Below are 14,646 nucleotides of genomic sequence, written 5' to 3' on the forward strand. Positions count from 1 at the left end.
CTGGGTCAAAACAACTCAATAGCTGGGTTTGTCCCTTTTTAACCCAGCGCTGGGTTATATTTAACCCAGCATTTTTTTAGAGTGTATAGGGATAACCATGAAGTTTAAAAAAAAATCACTCCAACTGTAAGAGTCTACAACACAACTATAATGATAATGGCACAGAGTGAATGAATAAATTATCAAGGTTAAAAGTTTATTTTTTTTAATTCACAAATAATTTATGACTAATTGTCCATGAATTCATGAACGTCGTTATGTATTGGAGTGGTCAATACATGGCATTTTACAGTCTTGACTTGACATTAACAATGCCAAATTTTCTGATATTGACCTTGTCATGAGGGTCTGCAAGGGTCCTCTATATGACATAATATCTGTTTTTTTTTTTTTTACCATGTATGTTGGTTGTACCACATGACTTTGTTTGTCACACCACATGACACATTCAGGTTTTTCCAATATTAAGAATCAGACCTGATATATTAAATAATATGACAAAAGTAGTTGTCATGCATGTGTATACCTGATCGCTCAAATATCTCTGAATGATTGATAATAATAAACCATCAAAACATAGCAAAGACATTTGTACTAAACCCTCCTTCTCACTGGTTTTTTTTTCCTGTTTTTTTTTTCTCAGTGGACATTAAGCCAGAGGTTCCACTGGCTCTTGATCCGGGCTCCCCATTGGACCTACGTACAGAAATTAGGATGCAGGGTTCGGCTTCAGATCCCACTATGTGGGAAAGACAACTTCAACAAGAGCTGCTCCTCATTCAGAAACAGCAGCAGATTCAGAAACAGTTACTCATCACTGAGTTCCAGAAGCAGCACGAAAACCTGATTCGCCAGCATCAGGCCCAGATACAAGAGCATTTGAAGGTACCAACACAACCCTACTGAAATAATGTGTGGACGCAACACAAAAAGCAACAAGTACAATACAACCATACAGTCCAGCTTGATAAATAAATGTATAATAAACATCTGCCTCTCAGTTGCAGCAGGAACTACTTGCTATGAAGCAACAACAGGAGCAGCTGGAGAAAGAGAGGAAACTAGAGCTCCAGAGTCAGGAGAGAGAACTGGAGAGACATCGCCGTGAACAACAAGTGCTGGTCCTCCGCAACAGAGAGAAGAGCAGAGAGAGTAAGAGCTCATCATCATGATCACCCACACAACACTCAAACACTCCACAGCCTGCCTGTACCGAATACCATCAAAATGTCATCAGTCAAATGACACATCTATATGACATCTGCTTCTTTTCCATGTTCACTTGAGAAGGTTCTGAACAACACAGGATGAAACTGACCCAAAAAAGAAAAAAGACAGAAAGAAAGAAAAATAAATAAAAACAGGGTGGTGTAGCCTAGTCAACTAGATCTGGGCTGGCAAACTGTAATAAGTGTACTGTACATCACATATAATTAAATTAGCAGTATATATAATATATGTAATATTTAATTTTATTATTAATTACATTATTTTACATTACATATTACATTTTCTTATTAATGTTCTTGACAGGTTTCAAACGATTTACTCACAAATAGATTAATTAGAACTTCAATTTTGCACAAAGTTCGATATAACAGCCTTCAAGAGTGCTTCACTCCTGCTGTCCAGAAGAGGGAGATATTCCTTCATTTGTTTAAAGGTGCTCAAAAATGTTTAGCCAGTGATGTTACAGAGGTATCTGAACTGGAGCTTTTGAGAAGAGTGTGTGGGTGAATGAGTAGGAGAGATGCTGTTGTTTGAGGCCAATCCTGCTGTGTCTGGGAGTGGCAGTAATACAATAATTTCTCTGACCTTGAAAAGAAGCCAAACATTCTTTCTGTTTACAGTGACTGTATCACGCGAACCACAGAATGTTAGTCGAGCTCTTTCAGGAATGTTTCAGATTTATTGTATCTAAATATCATTTGAACAAACCCCAGGATGCTCATGATTTCTGTGTGTGCGTCTCCTGGTCTGACAGGTGCAGTGGCCAGCACTGAGGTCAAGCAGAAACTCCAAGAGTTTCTGTTGAGTAAATCCACCAAAGACGGTACATTTAATGGGGTCTCCCAGAAAATCACACAGAGCTCCAAACTGTGGTACACGTAAGTAACCTTCACATACCTCAAACCCTTTTTTATTTGCTGTTTTAAATGAGCTGGAATTTATTTCAGACTTCTCATTTTCAATGGATGTAGCACAATAATAGCACAACCATTTCAATACTATTTAAAAATGTAATATGTTAATAGATAAATCTAAATATTATTCAGTATGATTTTAAAGTTTGGGTTCGGTAAAATGTGTAATGTTTTTTGAAAGAAGACTTTTATGCTCACCAAGGCTGCATTTATTTGATCAAACATACAGTAAAAACAGTAATATTATGAAATATTATTGCAATTTAAAATACCTGTTTTCTATATGCATATATTTTAAAAAATAATTTATTGCTGTGATGGCAAAGCTGCATTTTCAGCAGCCATTACTCCAGTCTTCAGTCACATGATCTGTCAGAAATCATTAAAATATGATGATTTGCTGCTCAAGAAACATTTCTTATTATTATCATTAATGTCGAAAACAGTTGTGCTGCTTTTTCCCCCAGGATTCTTAAATGAATAGCATGTTTAAAAGAACATAATTTATTTAAAATGGATATCTTCGTAACATTATAGACATCTTTACTGCCACTTTTTATGAATTGAATGCATCGTTGCTGAATAAAAGTATTCATTTCTTTTTAAAAAGACTTACCGACTCCAGTCTTTTGAATGGTAGTGTAGTTAAATGCAGTGAAATGTACATAAAGTTTATAAAATAAATAAACACAAGACTAGAAGATTTCAGACTTTTCAAGGTAATAAAATTTAGTTGATTTTAGCTAATAATCAGTAATGTGATACTAAGGTGGATGGTACTAGAGTACAGAGGAGCTGCCAGCTTAATTTATGACTATCAGGTAAGTTCAGTTTGCATCTCCTTTCTGTTCAGGGCCTCCCATCACACCTCTCTGGAGCAAAGTTCACCTCCTTTGGGAGGAGCGTCCTCCTCCTGCAAGATCTCCCTGCTCTCCCCACAAGACTCCCGGGATGACTTTCCTCTGAGGAAGACAGGTAGGTTTCTAAAAGTTGGCCTCTCAAAACTGTCACAAAAACGGTCACTATTGTTTTGTAATATCACCATAATGTGCATTGCATTCAAGAAACATACTACAGATTATATTTAATTTCAGTTTTTGCTGACAAGCTATTGCCTTATGAAACATAGGAGGAGGGTTATGACTCAAAAGTCTTTTCCCCAGAATTACAGGATCCCTTGAGAGGCGTAGCATAAGCTCGTATTTGCATATTTCAAGGATTTATTTTCCTCTAGGCATGCTATAGTACCACAAATTTCCTAAAACTCTAAAGGTATATCATTTTCAGCTATATAAGAGGCTTTAATTGTTTAGAAAATCCTTGACTTTTCACAGAAAACACCACAGGTTTGTTGACTCAGTGTTGGAGGGAGTCTCGTAGGAAGTCAGTATTAATGTGAGTTATGACTCCCACTTGACCAGTCAGTCATGAGTTCTTGCAAAGGCCGAACTGATCAGAACTGTGCTGTTAAGTCACGGAAATTACATTACATTCCTTCCCCTTTGTGTCCCTTTGGATTATGACGGTAAACAATTATACCTGCTTAAATGCTTTACCATATGGGTTGGCATGTTGTGTATTTACATAATTTAGGGATCAGGCAAGGGAGGTTTAATTCTAAATTATGCGGACTGTGTCTGCCAAATGTAAACTAATCTAAGGTAATTATGTAGGTTGTTCTGTTCAAATAAGCACTTTATAGACACATGAAAGAGACGTGTTTATTGTCTTAGCTTTTGAACAGTAACCTCCCAGTTTCAGCATCCATTTCTGCTTCGCTCCACTGAAACCAGCCAATATCCTGAGAACTAAAAGGAGTGGAAGGGAATCCAAACAGCCTGCTGAGAAAGCAATGGCAGTCCTAAGGGAAAAAAAAATAATAATATGAGAGAGAGAGAGAGAGAGAGAGAGAGAGAGAGAGAGAGAGAGAGAGAGAGTTGAAAGTTGCATGTACGCACGTCTGTGCGTCTCTCTCTACAATGAGTGAGTTTACTTAAAAAACAGCGATTTTATCGGTGTGTGCGTGTGTGTGTCAGTAAGCAGCGCATTAATATATAACGGTAATTAAAGGCTCTATTGCACAGAGCTGTTGCTGTTAAGAAAACTTACAAATATCACATAGTCCCTATCATGCCGTCATGGTCATGTTTTCATGTCTTGTGCTGCCCTGTTTTATGTCAAGGACTTTTATGCTGAAGTGTATTTTCCGTTCCCTTTGTTTCTGTGTTCACTTCTTGTTCCTTTGCCTGACTTGTTAGTTACCCTTGTTAGTTGCCATAGTGATTCATTAACTCCTCCCCCCTTTTTAGCCCTCATGTTTCCTTTGTCTTTTGTCTAGCTTTGTTCGTATAATCCTCTGTTTGTTAATGTTTTTGCCAAGTCTTGTTCATTGTGTTTCTGTTCGCTTTTGGATATTATTAAACTGCACATGGGTTCTCATTAAACTTGCCTCAAGTGGATGATCATTACACACACAGTATTAAGATCGAAGACATATAGTGTGACCATGGTAAAGAAAACAAAAAAATCTTGAAAACACCTACAGTGGGTATAGATAAGAATCACCCCCTTTAAAATAATCACATTTTGATGCTTTGCAGCCTGAAATGAAGACGGACACAGTTTTCATTTTATCCATTTGTATTTACTCAGTGCAACTTATAACAGCCAAGTGAAAGATATAACACCATATCAGAAAAAAAAATAAGAAAACATAATTACTGAGTTGGAAAAAGGATCATCCCCTCCTAAAAATGACTTGTAAACTCAATCAGGTGTAGCTAATCACACAAAGCCATTTGACTTTCAACTGTAAGAAAACATAATTACTGAGTTGGAAAAAGGATCATCCCCTCCTAAAAATGACTTGTAAGCTCAATCAGGTGTAGCTAATCACCTTCTCAATGGCACACAAAGCCATTTGACTTTCAACTGTGATCAGCCGTGGTCATTTTGATTAGCTCAGCATGAAAAGAGCTTTCCTGGAGCATTTCCGTCTTTGGTAGTGCAACTGAAGCAAACAATCAACTCAATGAGTGGCAAGGCACTGTCAAAAGATCTCTCTAAAGTTGTGGACAAAAAAAAAAAAGTAATTTCATGACATGTAAATTAAATACATGTGAGTGTACATATCTAAACCATTATTTTCCAAACTGATTTTTTTTTTTACAAAAATCATACATTTTTAATTCATATATATAATTATGTTTTTGGGAAATCGCACCATATGATGTTTTACTAACCTTGCCTTGTGAAAAAATGATAAAAATATCTGATATTTTAAGAGACCTTGACACAAACTCTGTTACGCGAAGTTAACTTAAAAAAACAAAGAAGCTGGATCCAAATGCGAAGTGTTTTATTAACAAAATAAACATAAACAAACTACATAGACCAGATAACCAGGAACAAAAAGAGCAAACAAGGAAACAGAATGAGAACACCAAACTTACATGTAGGACAAGACCTGACAAATCACATGTGAAAACACTGGAATATACAATATATACACAAGAAAACTAGGGCTAACAAGGGACAGGTGGAAGTGATTAGTTGCTCTGCATGGGAAAAAAGAAGGGTAACTATAGTGACAAAAAAGGCAGGAACAGAACAAGGAAGTGAACACAGAAACAATGGGAATAAAATACACTTCAAAATAAGAGTCCAACACAAGACCAAAAACACACATAGATATGTATAGGTAGATGCCGCATTCGACCGCTCCAGACATGTCGACATGTCCGCCACCTTGGAACAGTCAATGTGTCATCACTCACAATACAATTCAGTGAGTTTCAAGATGCCGGAACATTGCGCAGCCTCTGGTAGTAAAGACCACCAGTATTTAAATTCCTGAAGAAATTGGATAAACTTGTAAGAATGTGCTGGTTTGTGTTTTTAATATGTATTAATTCAATATTACAGGTTTTTAAAATAAAGTATGTCGTGTTAGCTGACAGCTTCATCTTGTTGTATTGTTAGTTTAGCCAAATCATCTGCTTAAGTCTACTGCAGATATAGATATTCATGCATGCATATAACTATTACTGGCTTTGACCATTCCAATATGGCAACCCATAGAAACAGCCGCTATAGGGCATCTACCTATACATATCTCTGGGAACACAGACTGGGATCATAACATTATGATATAACTTCTTGATTTTTTCCCCTTTTTTCATTGTTTCAGTATGTTAGTTGTGCCACATGACTTTAGTGAACAATTTTAATTGACATTTAAAAATAATAATAATATGCAGTGAGCAGTTTTTCTCTAAGAAATAATAATAATAATAATTATGCCAAATTACTTCTTTTAAAAAAATTATATTTTTATTTATTTTTTAATTATTATTTTTTTCTTTAGTGATTATTATTTAACTTACTGAAGTGACAAACTTTCGGAATAAACCATTTAGTAGAAAATTAAAGTTTAAGTTCAAAATGCAAGAGAAAGTAAACAAGTGTTTGGAACTACCCATCCTTTATGTGTGTTAATCTTATCCATTGCCTAAACCTTTTAAAACCTATTTCCTTCTAGTTGGATTCCAAACTCTAAATACACCCATGCAAGGTCCCTTCCCCCTCTTCCTGTCCGTCTCACTTAGAATCCCCTCAAAGTAGACACGCAACAGGAGCCACACAAAGATGCTGGTTGTTCCACATCCTGGATTTCCCTGAGATGCTTGACTGACATATGTCAAGAGGTTAGGTTAGCGCTGTAGAGAGAATGAACCAAAACAAGGCAAGTTTAGTGAGTGCTACAGGAACTGACACTTTTTTAAAGAGGTAATTCTTAATTTCCCTTGGGTCCTTAGCGCTGTATCATCTGCAAAACTCAATGTGGCTTTGGTTTGATCACACTGTTCTCAACAGAACTTGTAAAGCCAAACAATCCATTTATCTCCAAAGCATCACATGATCAGTTGGTTTACTCGCCACATATCTTCTGTGTGCTGTGCTCTGGACCGGAAAAGATCCGTGTGGTGGCACGTGACGCTGCTGCAGGCAGGAATAGTCCAGCTTATTGAAGAGAAGAAAAACCTTCTTAGTCTTGACCCACATACCAAACATGTGGAGCAGGTGCAGCTGAGATGAGAGGGATTTGAGTTTGTGTGTTTTAAATGGTGGATATTTTGGGCCGTCAGACCAGGCTTGCTTTATTATGTCACAACATTATTCCCCACTGGAGATGGAGGGATGTGGGAAGGGAAAAAAAGAAAAATGAACCTAGATGCAATGATGAAGTAATATGGTTTGCATGGGCAGTGTTGTTGCATCATATAGTCCTCGTCTCCTGGGTAAACAGGTGTTTGTATTTTTTTACTAATGAGAGAAAAAGTATCAGAGAGGCTGCAGGCAGGATCAGGTATGTGCAAATACACGTTGCCTTTAGAAAGTTTGACTAAGCCTTTGTTCAAAGGAAATGCAAGGATGCACAAAAATTAGGGAAGTGCTGATTTTGAAATGTCTGACTGATAAATGGACAATATTGTAAATATAAACTACTTTGTTTAAAAAAAAAACATATATGCATGCTCTCAAAGAGTACAATTTTTGCCATAGTCTAGTGCTGTCCCTTGAAGTTAATGGTAGATGATGATCTGAATCTTAAAATAAGGAATATAAAATTTGGATTATTTAAATATAATAAATTATTTATTTATACCGTATCAATGTAAATATTTGTCAATATTTATTTCTGATAATTACAAAAAAAAAAAAATCACACATATAATCTGATTAATAATATGGTGCCGATACATTGTGTATAACAATAAATGATTTTTATTATCCAAATTTTCCTTTCTGTCACACCTTATTGTGGAATTAGTGTGAATCGCAAACATTTACTAGTCATAAATAGTTCTTACCAGTCATGAAACTGTATTTTGCTTTATTTTTTATATAAAAAATACAGTATATATTTGTCCTTATGGCAGTTGGATTATTTAAATGTATTTTTTAAATTTTACTTTAATTTTAGCTAAAGTTTTAGTAATTTTTTTTTTTTTTTCATTTTTTGAAAGTTTTTTTTTAACATGTCTATGTAGTATTTATTCATTTTATTTATTGATTTTAGTTTTAGTAATTTTACTACTGTAAACAATGACAATTAGAAATGTTGTAGCTAATTTTTTAAGTTATTTAATTTTTTTTTTAATGGATTTAATAATAATCCTGTCTCTCACATCACCACTTGCGTCACTGAACATCTCTGAATATTGTTTTAAGCCATGCATTAAGTTACCATAACTAACATCAAGCAACTGTGTTTTATTTATTTAGCCATTTTTACTTTACATTTGCACTTGGTGAGTGTTAATAATTGACACTGGTTAGCACATCTAATTAGATATGATCTAATTTCGGTCACTTTACACATAAATATACACTTTGCACACTTGTCAGACACATACTAAGCCACACAACTCTGAAGGGAACTTTGTCTTTGGGTTGAGACAACACAATAAATAGACCTCAGCAGTGTGTGCCCTCCAGCACTGCTTTCAAATGTAATAATATGATTGATTTATGGGCCTGTTAAGTCTTTGCCTCATACATATTCCTGTTTGACTTGGCTTCTGGTTCCAGGCCATATGTCAGTGCGAGGAAAAATCAAGCAGGTGTCGGGCCTGTTGCTCTGCTGTTTTTTCCCTGCAGTTGTGGAGTAGAGTGATGTGTTCTCCCATGGCATCACAATCACAGCCTCCTACTAAACCCACCAACAATCGCTCCTCCACCTCCACAGCAATAGGGTAGCGCTCCCATGGTGACAGGCTGTAGCGCCGTATATAAATAGAAGGCAGTCAGGACAGTGTGGGGTGCAAGGCGGTTTGGAGAGGGCTCCCTGCAGTTCGCTCTCAGCCCACTCCACTAGCGGGATTTACATCCCATTAGCGCACTGCTGGATGGGAGCAGACATTCCTGCCTCTGCCTCTGAAGAGTCCTGAAATAGCAGCCCAGCCTGCGGTCCAGTTCTCTCCCTCTCGTTCTCTCCTCTGAGATTACTACTTACAGCTGTGTCTTCCCTTGACTCGCACTTCTCATACTAAGTCATCCTATATGGCCATGTCCATTTGGTCAGCTGTCTTTTAAGTATGGCAACATCTCTCTCTCTCTCCCTCATCTGGCTGCTCCTTTCAGGGGTCTTAGTATGTATGTATATGTGTATCTTCTCTTGCTAAACAATTTTTGTACTGTTGTTTGTTTGCCAGTGTTATGTCCAATTTAGCTGGTGAAACAAAACCAGTAGAGAACCACTGATCTAGATTATAACTTGCACACACTAGATGGTAGTGGTACTATTGCACAATGGGGAACTGAGGGGAAAAATAATGAGACCAAATTTCTGTATTTTTGGCTGCTAGTTGTAATGTGGGTGTTTCCCAAAGGGAGGCACTGGATGTGGGTGGCTGGCTTACTCACTCTCTTCCCATCAGAGAGTTGTTTAGAAACACTTGCCTGTACATTATAGTCATATAAACAGACACTTCTCCATAATTCAACAATATTTAAATGATGACAAAATACTCCATGGGGGTGTAATTTGACATAATGTAAATGTCTTCACTTGCAGTCTTTTTTTGCACACTTCGCATGAATATATTTTTGCATAGATAGGGTGTGGCATGCTACGTTCTTTCACCAAATGTATCTGTTAATTTATGAACTGCTATACAGAGACTAACTATGAAAAAAACCCTCTACAAATAAACACTGCGGAACTCTTGAGTGCATTTAAAATTTCTAATTGACTTCATAAAAGATCTGTTGATTGAATGAATTAGAGTTGCTATGACTATTATTCTAGTATTATTACGTTTTTAATATTATTAATATCTTGAATATTAATGTAATAATAATAATTTATTTAAATGAATTATGCATCTGTTTAAAAATAAATATAGTAAAAACAGTAGTGTTGTGAAATACATTTTTTATATATATATATTTTAAAATGTGATAATGAAATATTATAATGAAATCATTCACTCTGATTGTGCTCGAGAGACACTTTTGTTATTATCAATGTTGAAAATGAATTTGCAGCTTAATATTTTTGTGGAAGATCACATTTTTTTCAGTTTTCTTTGATGAGCACAAGAACAACATTTAGTTGAAACTGAAATCATGTGTAAGTAACATTATGAATTAATTTACTTTTTGTTTTTGATTAGTTTAATGTATTTGCTGAATAAAAGTATAATTTCTTTAATAAAAAATCTTTCTGAGCCTAAATGTTATTTTATATACAAAGTAATTTTATTAATATAATATCATAATATAATAATTTTAATAATATAATATAATATAATATAATCAAAAAAATGTATTCTTTCTTATTTTTCTGAACATAATTTTTTCATAGTGTATGGTCAGCCTGGCTCTTGCCGACCTTTTTTTTATTTTATTTTTTTGCACCTTAAAGCCTTTGTTTCTCAGGCTAATTTACTCCAGATGATGAGGAAACTATGGTCTTTGAAAACAACCTGTAAATGCCCACTGATCTAATCACAGTCCTATAACATCACAGTACAGGAATGCTACTACACAACAATGTCCCCTCTCCTACTTTCTGACATGCATAGCTACAAATGCATCAAAACATTTCCATAACAACACTTGGCTAAAAAAGTTTAGACTAAACAGTTCAGATTCTGAATATTTGTGTTATTATGTTTTCTCTCCAGTCTCAGAGCCCAATCTGAAGGTGCGGTCCAGGTTAAAGCAGAAGGTTGCAGAGAGGAGGAGCAGCCCGCTCCTCAGGAGTACGGAGGGGAGCATCATGACACCCTTCAAAAAGAGAGCCCTGGAGCTTCTGGGTAGGAATGCCATCCCATAATGCATCTAAAAATTCGACGACACACCTGGGGCATAAACAATAAGACCTCCTGCCGGTTGGCTGTTCACTGGCGGTTTCTCTCCAGTAATCACAGCAGCCGTCCACTGTCTGTGCAGCTCAGTGTGCTGATGTTGTTATGTAACAGTTGCTCTGGCAGGTGTCATCCAGAGGACCATCCAATGTGGTTTTGAGCCTTGGCCAGTCGAATGATTTTTCCATGGTGTTTCAGTCACTTGTGTATTTATGATGTATCAGTGGAAGCAGTTGGTGGTTGGTTTTGCAAACACGGTGGCAAGATTGTCATCCAGTAAATCCAGTAAATGTAAATATGCCAAATATGACATCATGCTATTGCTGACCGCCAGATACCAGTCAATATCTCATAAAATATATAGTTAGATATATAGAATAGATATATATATATATATATATATATATATATATATATATATATAAATTGCAATATATATTTGCAGCGTTGGGGGTAAAGCATTACAAGTAATGCGAGTTACGTCTTTTATATTTGCCAAAAATAGAACTTTTTATTTTAAAAAGAAACAAGCAAGCCCTGTCCAGATTTAAAAATTAGCGCAAAAGTAACGTAATGCATTACTTTCCATAAAAAGTAACTAAGTAATGCAATTAGTTACTTTTTTATGGAGTAATGCAATACTGTAATGCATTACTTTTAAAAGTAACTTTCCCCAACACTGTATATTTTTGGGGGGCAAAGTCAGAAGTAACAGGCTGGAACTACTGTCCTGTTATCATAAAGAAGAAAAAAGCTTCATTAAAAGGATGAAATAAATATTTAAATATCAATATTGCACAATGACAATCATATGTATTCAAAGTGCAGGTAAAATATACCTGTAATTTACATTTGACATTATATTTTAGATAAAAAAAACTTTTTTTTCAAAACCATATGAAGAATTTCTAGATCTGTACAGTTTATAAATGATATTATCGATAATGTCTATACTTGCACTTATGTCTGTTTAAATTAATCTTCCCCAGAATCCACAGCCAGCAGCAGTGCACCAGGATCAGGGCCCAGTTCACCTAACGGGGCCTACAGTGCCTTGGGGGCTGAAAACGGACCCTCCTCTCTACCAGTCACCACACGTACTGAGGTACTTACATTAAACATGTTTTATTACAGGTACGAAAGTCTATTAACAGTTAAGCTTTCTCACAGCAGTTTCATCAAAGCTTTCCTGAAAGATTAAAACCTGTACGACTAAAAGAAAAGTTGATGGCCACCAGGCCGCACCCATAAATTTCCTTGACACAAGCCCAGCCTGTCCTCGTGCAGCTATGAAAACACAACTCTGTCTCTACAGCCTGTGACCTGCTTGTCCATCTCAGTCCAATGAAAACGGCTCCCAGCACGGACAATAAAGAGTCAGTTCACTTCCTCCCACAAACTCCTGCTCTGTACCGCTAACCTTTACTGGCATAGCTATGTGGTTTTCTTTGCCTGCAGCTCTCGTAAAGCTCGGGGCAAGAAAGAGTAGATCAGATAGAGCTAAAAATTAAGTTACATTCAAGGCTCACCTATGCATATTTTCACTATTAACCTTCAAAATAGGGTGCAGGTTCCAGGTTCAGTACATGTTATGCTCAATCAACTTATATATTATATATTAATCACCACTAAATTAATTCTGACTCCCCTATTCTTTAAAAAAAGTGTTGGTTTACAGTGAGGCATTAAGAATGTAAGTGAAGGGGACCAATTTGCAAATGTTAAAATAATCAATGTTTCAAAAATATAGGCACAAGACATAATAAATAAATATGCATATTGATTGTGTTGTGAAAAAATCGCTTTCAAACTTTTTCTGTGTAAAGTTATATTCCGTTTTATTTTATTGCCATGGCAGCATAACGACTAAACCCCTAATATGACCATAAAAATTAAAAGCATAAAGGTTTTAACAAAACAACTAACTTCACATTTTTTATTTTTAATTGTCCAAAAATTGGCCCAGATCGATTCCATTATAACCTTCATTTTTGCTTTTTTCTGAAGAAAAAAAAAAAAGAACAAGCCAGAATTATTTTTGTGGTAATCAACATTACACCACAATACTGTCAATTAGGGCTGCATGATTAATCAAAATTAAACCAAAAGTGTTTTTTATCAATTATTAAATTGATAGGCTGTGATTTAATGAAAAAAAGTATGCACAGCGTGAAGCACAGCACTGTTTCCATTTACACGTGAGCAGCTCATGGTCCAGTGCTTTCAGCATATTATGGTGGCATTTAAAATTGTATAAAAAAGATTAAAATAATTTTAATAAGAATTTCATAATCATATGGATATATAATCACAACATTTTGGACCAATACAAACAAGTTTTTTTTTAAATCACATTTTAAATAGCAATCGCAATTTTTATCAGAAAAATCACTTTTTTTCACCTAACCATGCAGCCCTTCTGCCAGTTGAGTGTAACTTGTATTGAACCCAAAATATTCCTATGGCAACATGGAGGACTTTTCCCATTTGCCGATGTTCATTAGCTCCCTCTGACTCACTTCCTGGGTGCTTCACGGCTTGGATCCTCTGGGTCCTTGTGGACTTTGCTCACAAAGAGGTGCATTCTGGGCAAATGTGACATGTCTCTGTAAAGCCTCAGCTTAGCAGCTGTGTTATTCTTCAACACCACTGTTTACACTCCCATGAACCTCCAATGCAATAACCGACAAGGAATGCTTATTGTGCTGCGATCCAGGGTCGAGGTGGTGGGTGGTTGAGCTTAATTGATCCACCAGCCGCTGGTAGCCAAAGACACGTTAACAACACAAACAGTCCCGATCGCTATTGTATTGACATAAGCTTGACATCTCATGGATTGTAGCAGTGCAACCCGCAGACACCACGCCAGTTTCGAAAGCCAGCCGTGTTTGTGATCCGTTACATTGGGTATCTTCTTTCAGAGGGAACTGGTCCCCTGGGTCAAATAAGGCCGGATATCCACATACAGGTCAGTGAATAGGCAGGAGGGATTGAAGGGTAAACAGTACAGCCCCTCTGCCACATGCTGATGGGCCGCACCACTGGGTGGAGGAAGTACAGTCAAAAACTGATCAGTACTGCAGTGAGACTGTTTTTTTTCTCTGATACAATTCAGCTTGAGAAATTATAGCAAATGGGATATGATTCTGCATTTGTGGGCTTCTCTGTGGCCTTGGTTTTTACGTCCTTCAGTTGAGCTCATACAGCTCCGCTGTGGCAGGAACAAAACCGTCATTCGTTTTAGTACATTAAAGTTTATTGTTCTGTTGCTGTTGCTCTTTCCAATGGTCCATAGTGGGATTTCAAAATATCTATCTTTCTCTCTCCCTCCTTCCCTCCATCCCTCTCTCTCTTTTTCCATCACAGCGGTGGCCGTCACAGCCGAGGTTATTAGGGCCTGAAAGCTCAGTGTCTATGTTAAATCTCTATACATCTCCATCACTGCCCAATATCTCCCTGGGTTTCTCAGCTGCCACTTCTCCCTTCAGTGTAAGTCAAATAACGACATGCATCATCTTTCATTACTTCCCATGTTAAAGCCAGCTCACACAATGTCTGGATTTGTGGCATAAACAACATGACACAAATCTTCCCTATGAACTCTGTAACACTCAATCAGACTACAA

General features: G+C 36.5%; 1 protein-coding gene across 2 annotated transcripts in view; it reads left to right on the forward strand.

Moving 5' to 3' along the window:
- The window catches only part of LOC107684549 (histone deacetylase 9-B), a 35,078-nt gene that overhangs the window by 13,096 nt on the left and 7,336 nt on the right, over positions 1–14,646 (forward strand). Inside the window, exons 2-8 of one of the 2 annotated variants that reach the window (XM_016480833.1) lie at positions 644–885; positions 1,002–1,152; positions 1,976–2,108; positions 2,998–3,119; positions 10,838–10,969; positions 12,010–12,125; positions 14,387–14,509. In XM_016480833.1, coding sequence (XP_016336319.1) covers positions 644–885; positions 1,002–1,152; positions 1,976–2,108; positions 2,998–3,119; positions 10,838–10,969; positions 12,010–12,125; positions 14,387–14,509 — 1,019 coding nt within the window. The remainder of the gene's footprint in view (positions 1–643; positions 886–1,001; positions 1,153–1,975; positions 2,109–2,997; positions 3,120–10,837; positions 10,970–12,009; positions 12,126–14,386; positions 14,510–14,646) is intronic. The other variant, XM_016480834.1, reaches the window with a different exon arrangement.

The sequence above is a fragment of the Sinocyclocheilus anshuiensis genome, unplaced genomic scaffold (assembly GCF_001515605.1).
Source record: "Sinocyclocheilus anshuiensis isolate Anshui unplaced genomic scaffold, SAMN03320099.WGS_v1.1 scaffold225, whole genome shotgun sequence".
In the NCBI taxonomy this organism is placed as follows: Eukaryota; Metazoa; Chordata; class Actinopteri; order Cypriniformes; family Cyprinidae; genus Sinocyclocheilus; species Sinocyclocheilus anshuiensis.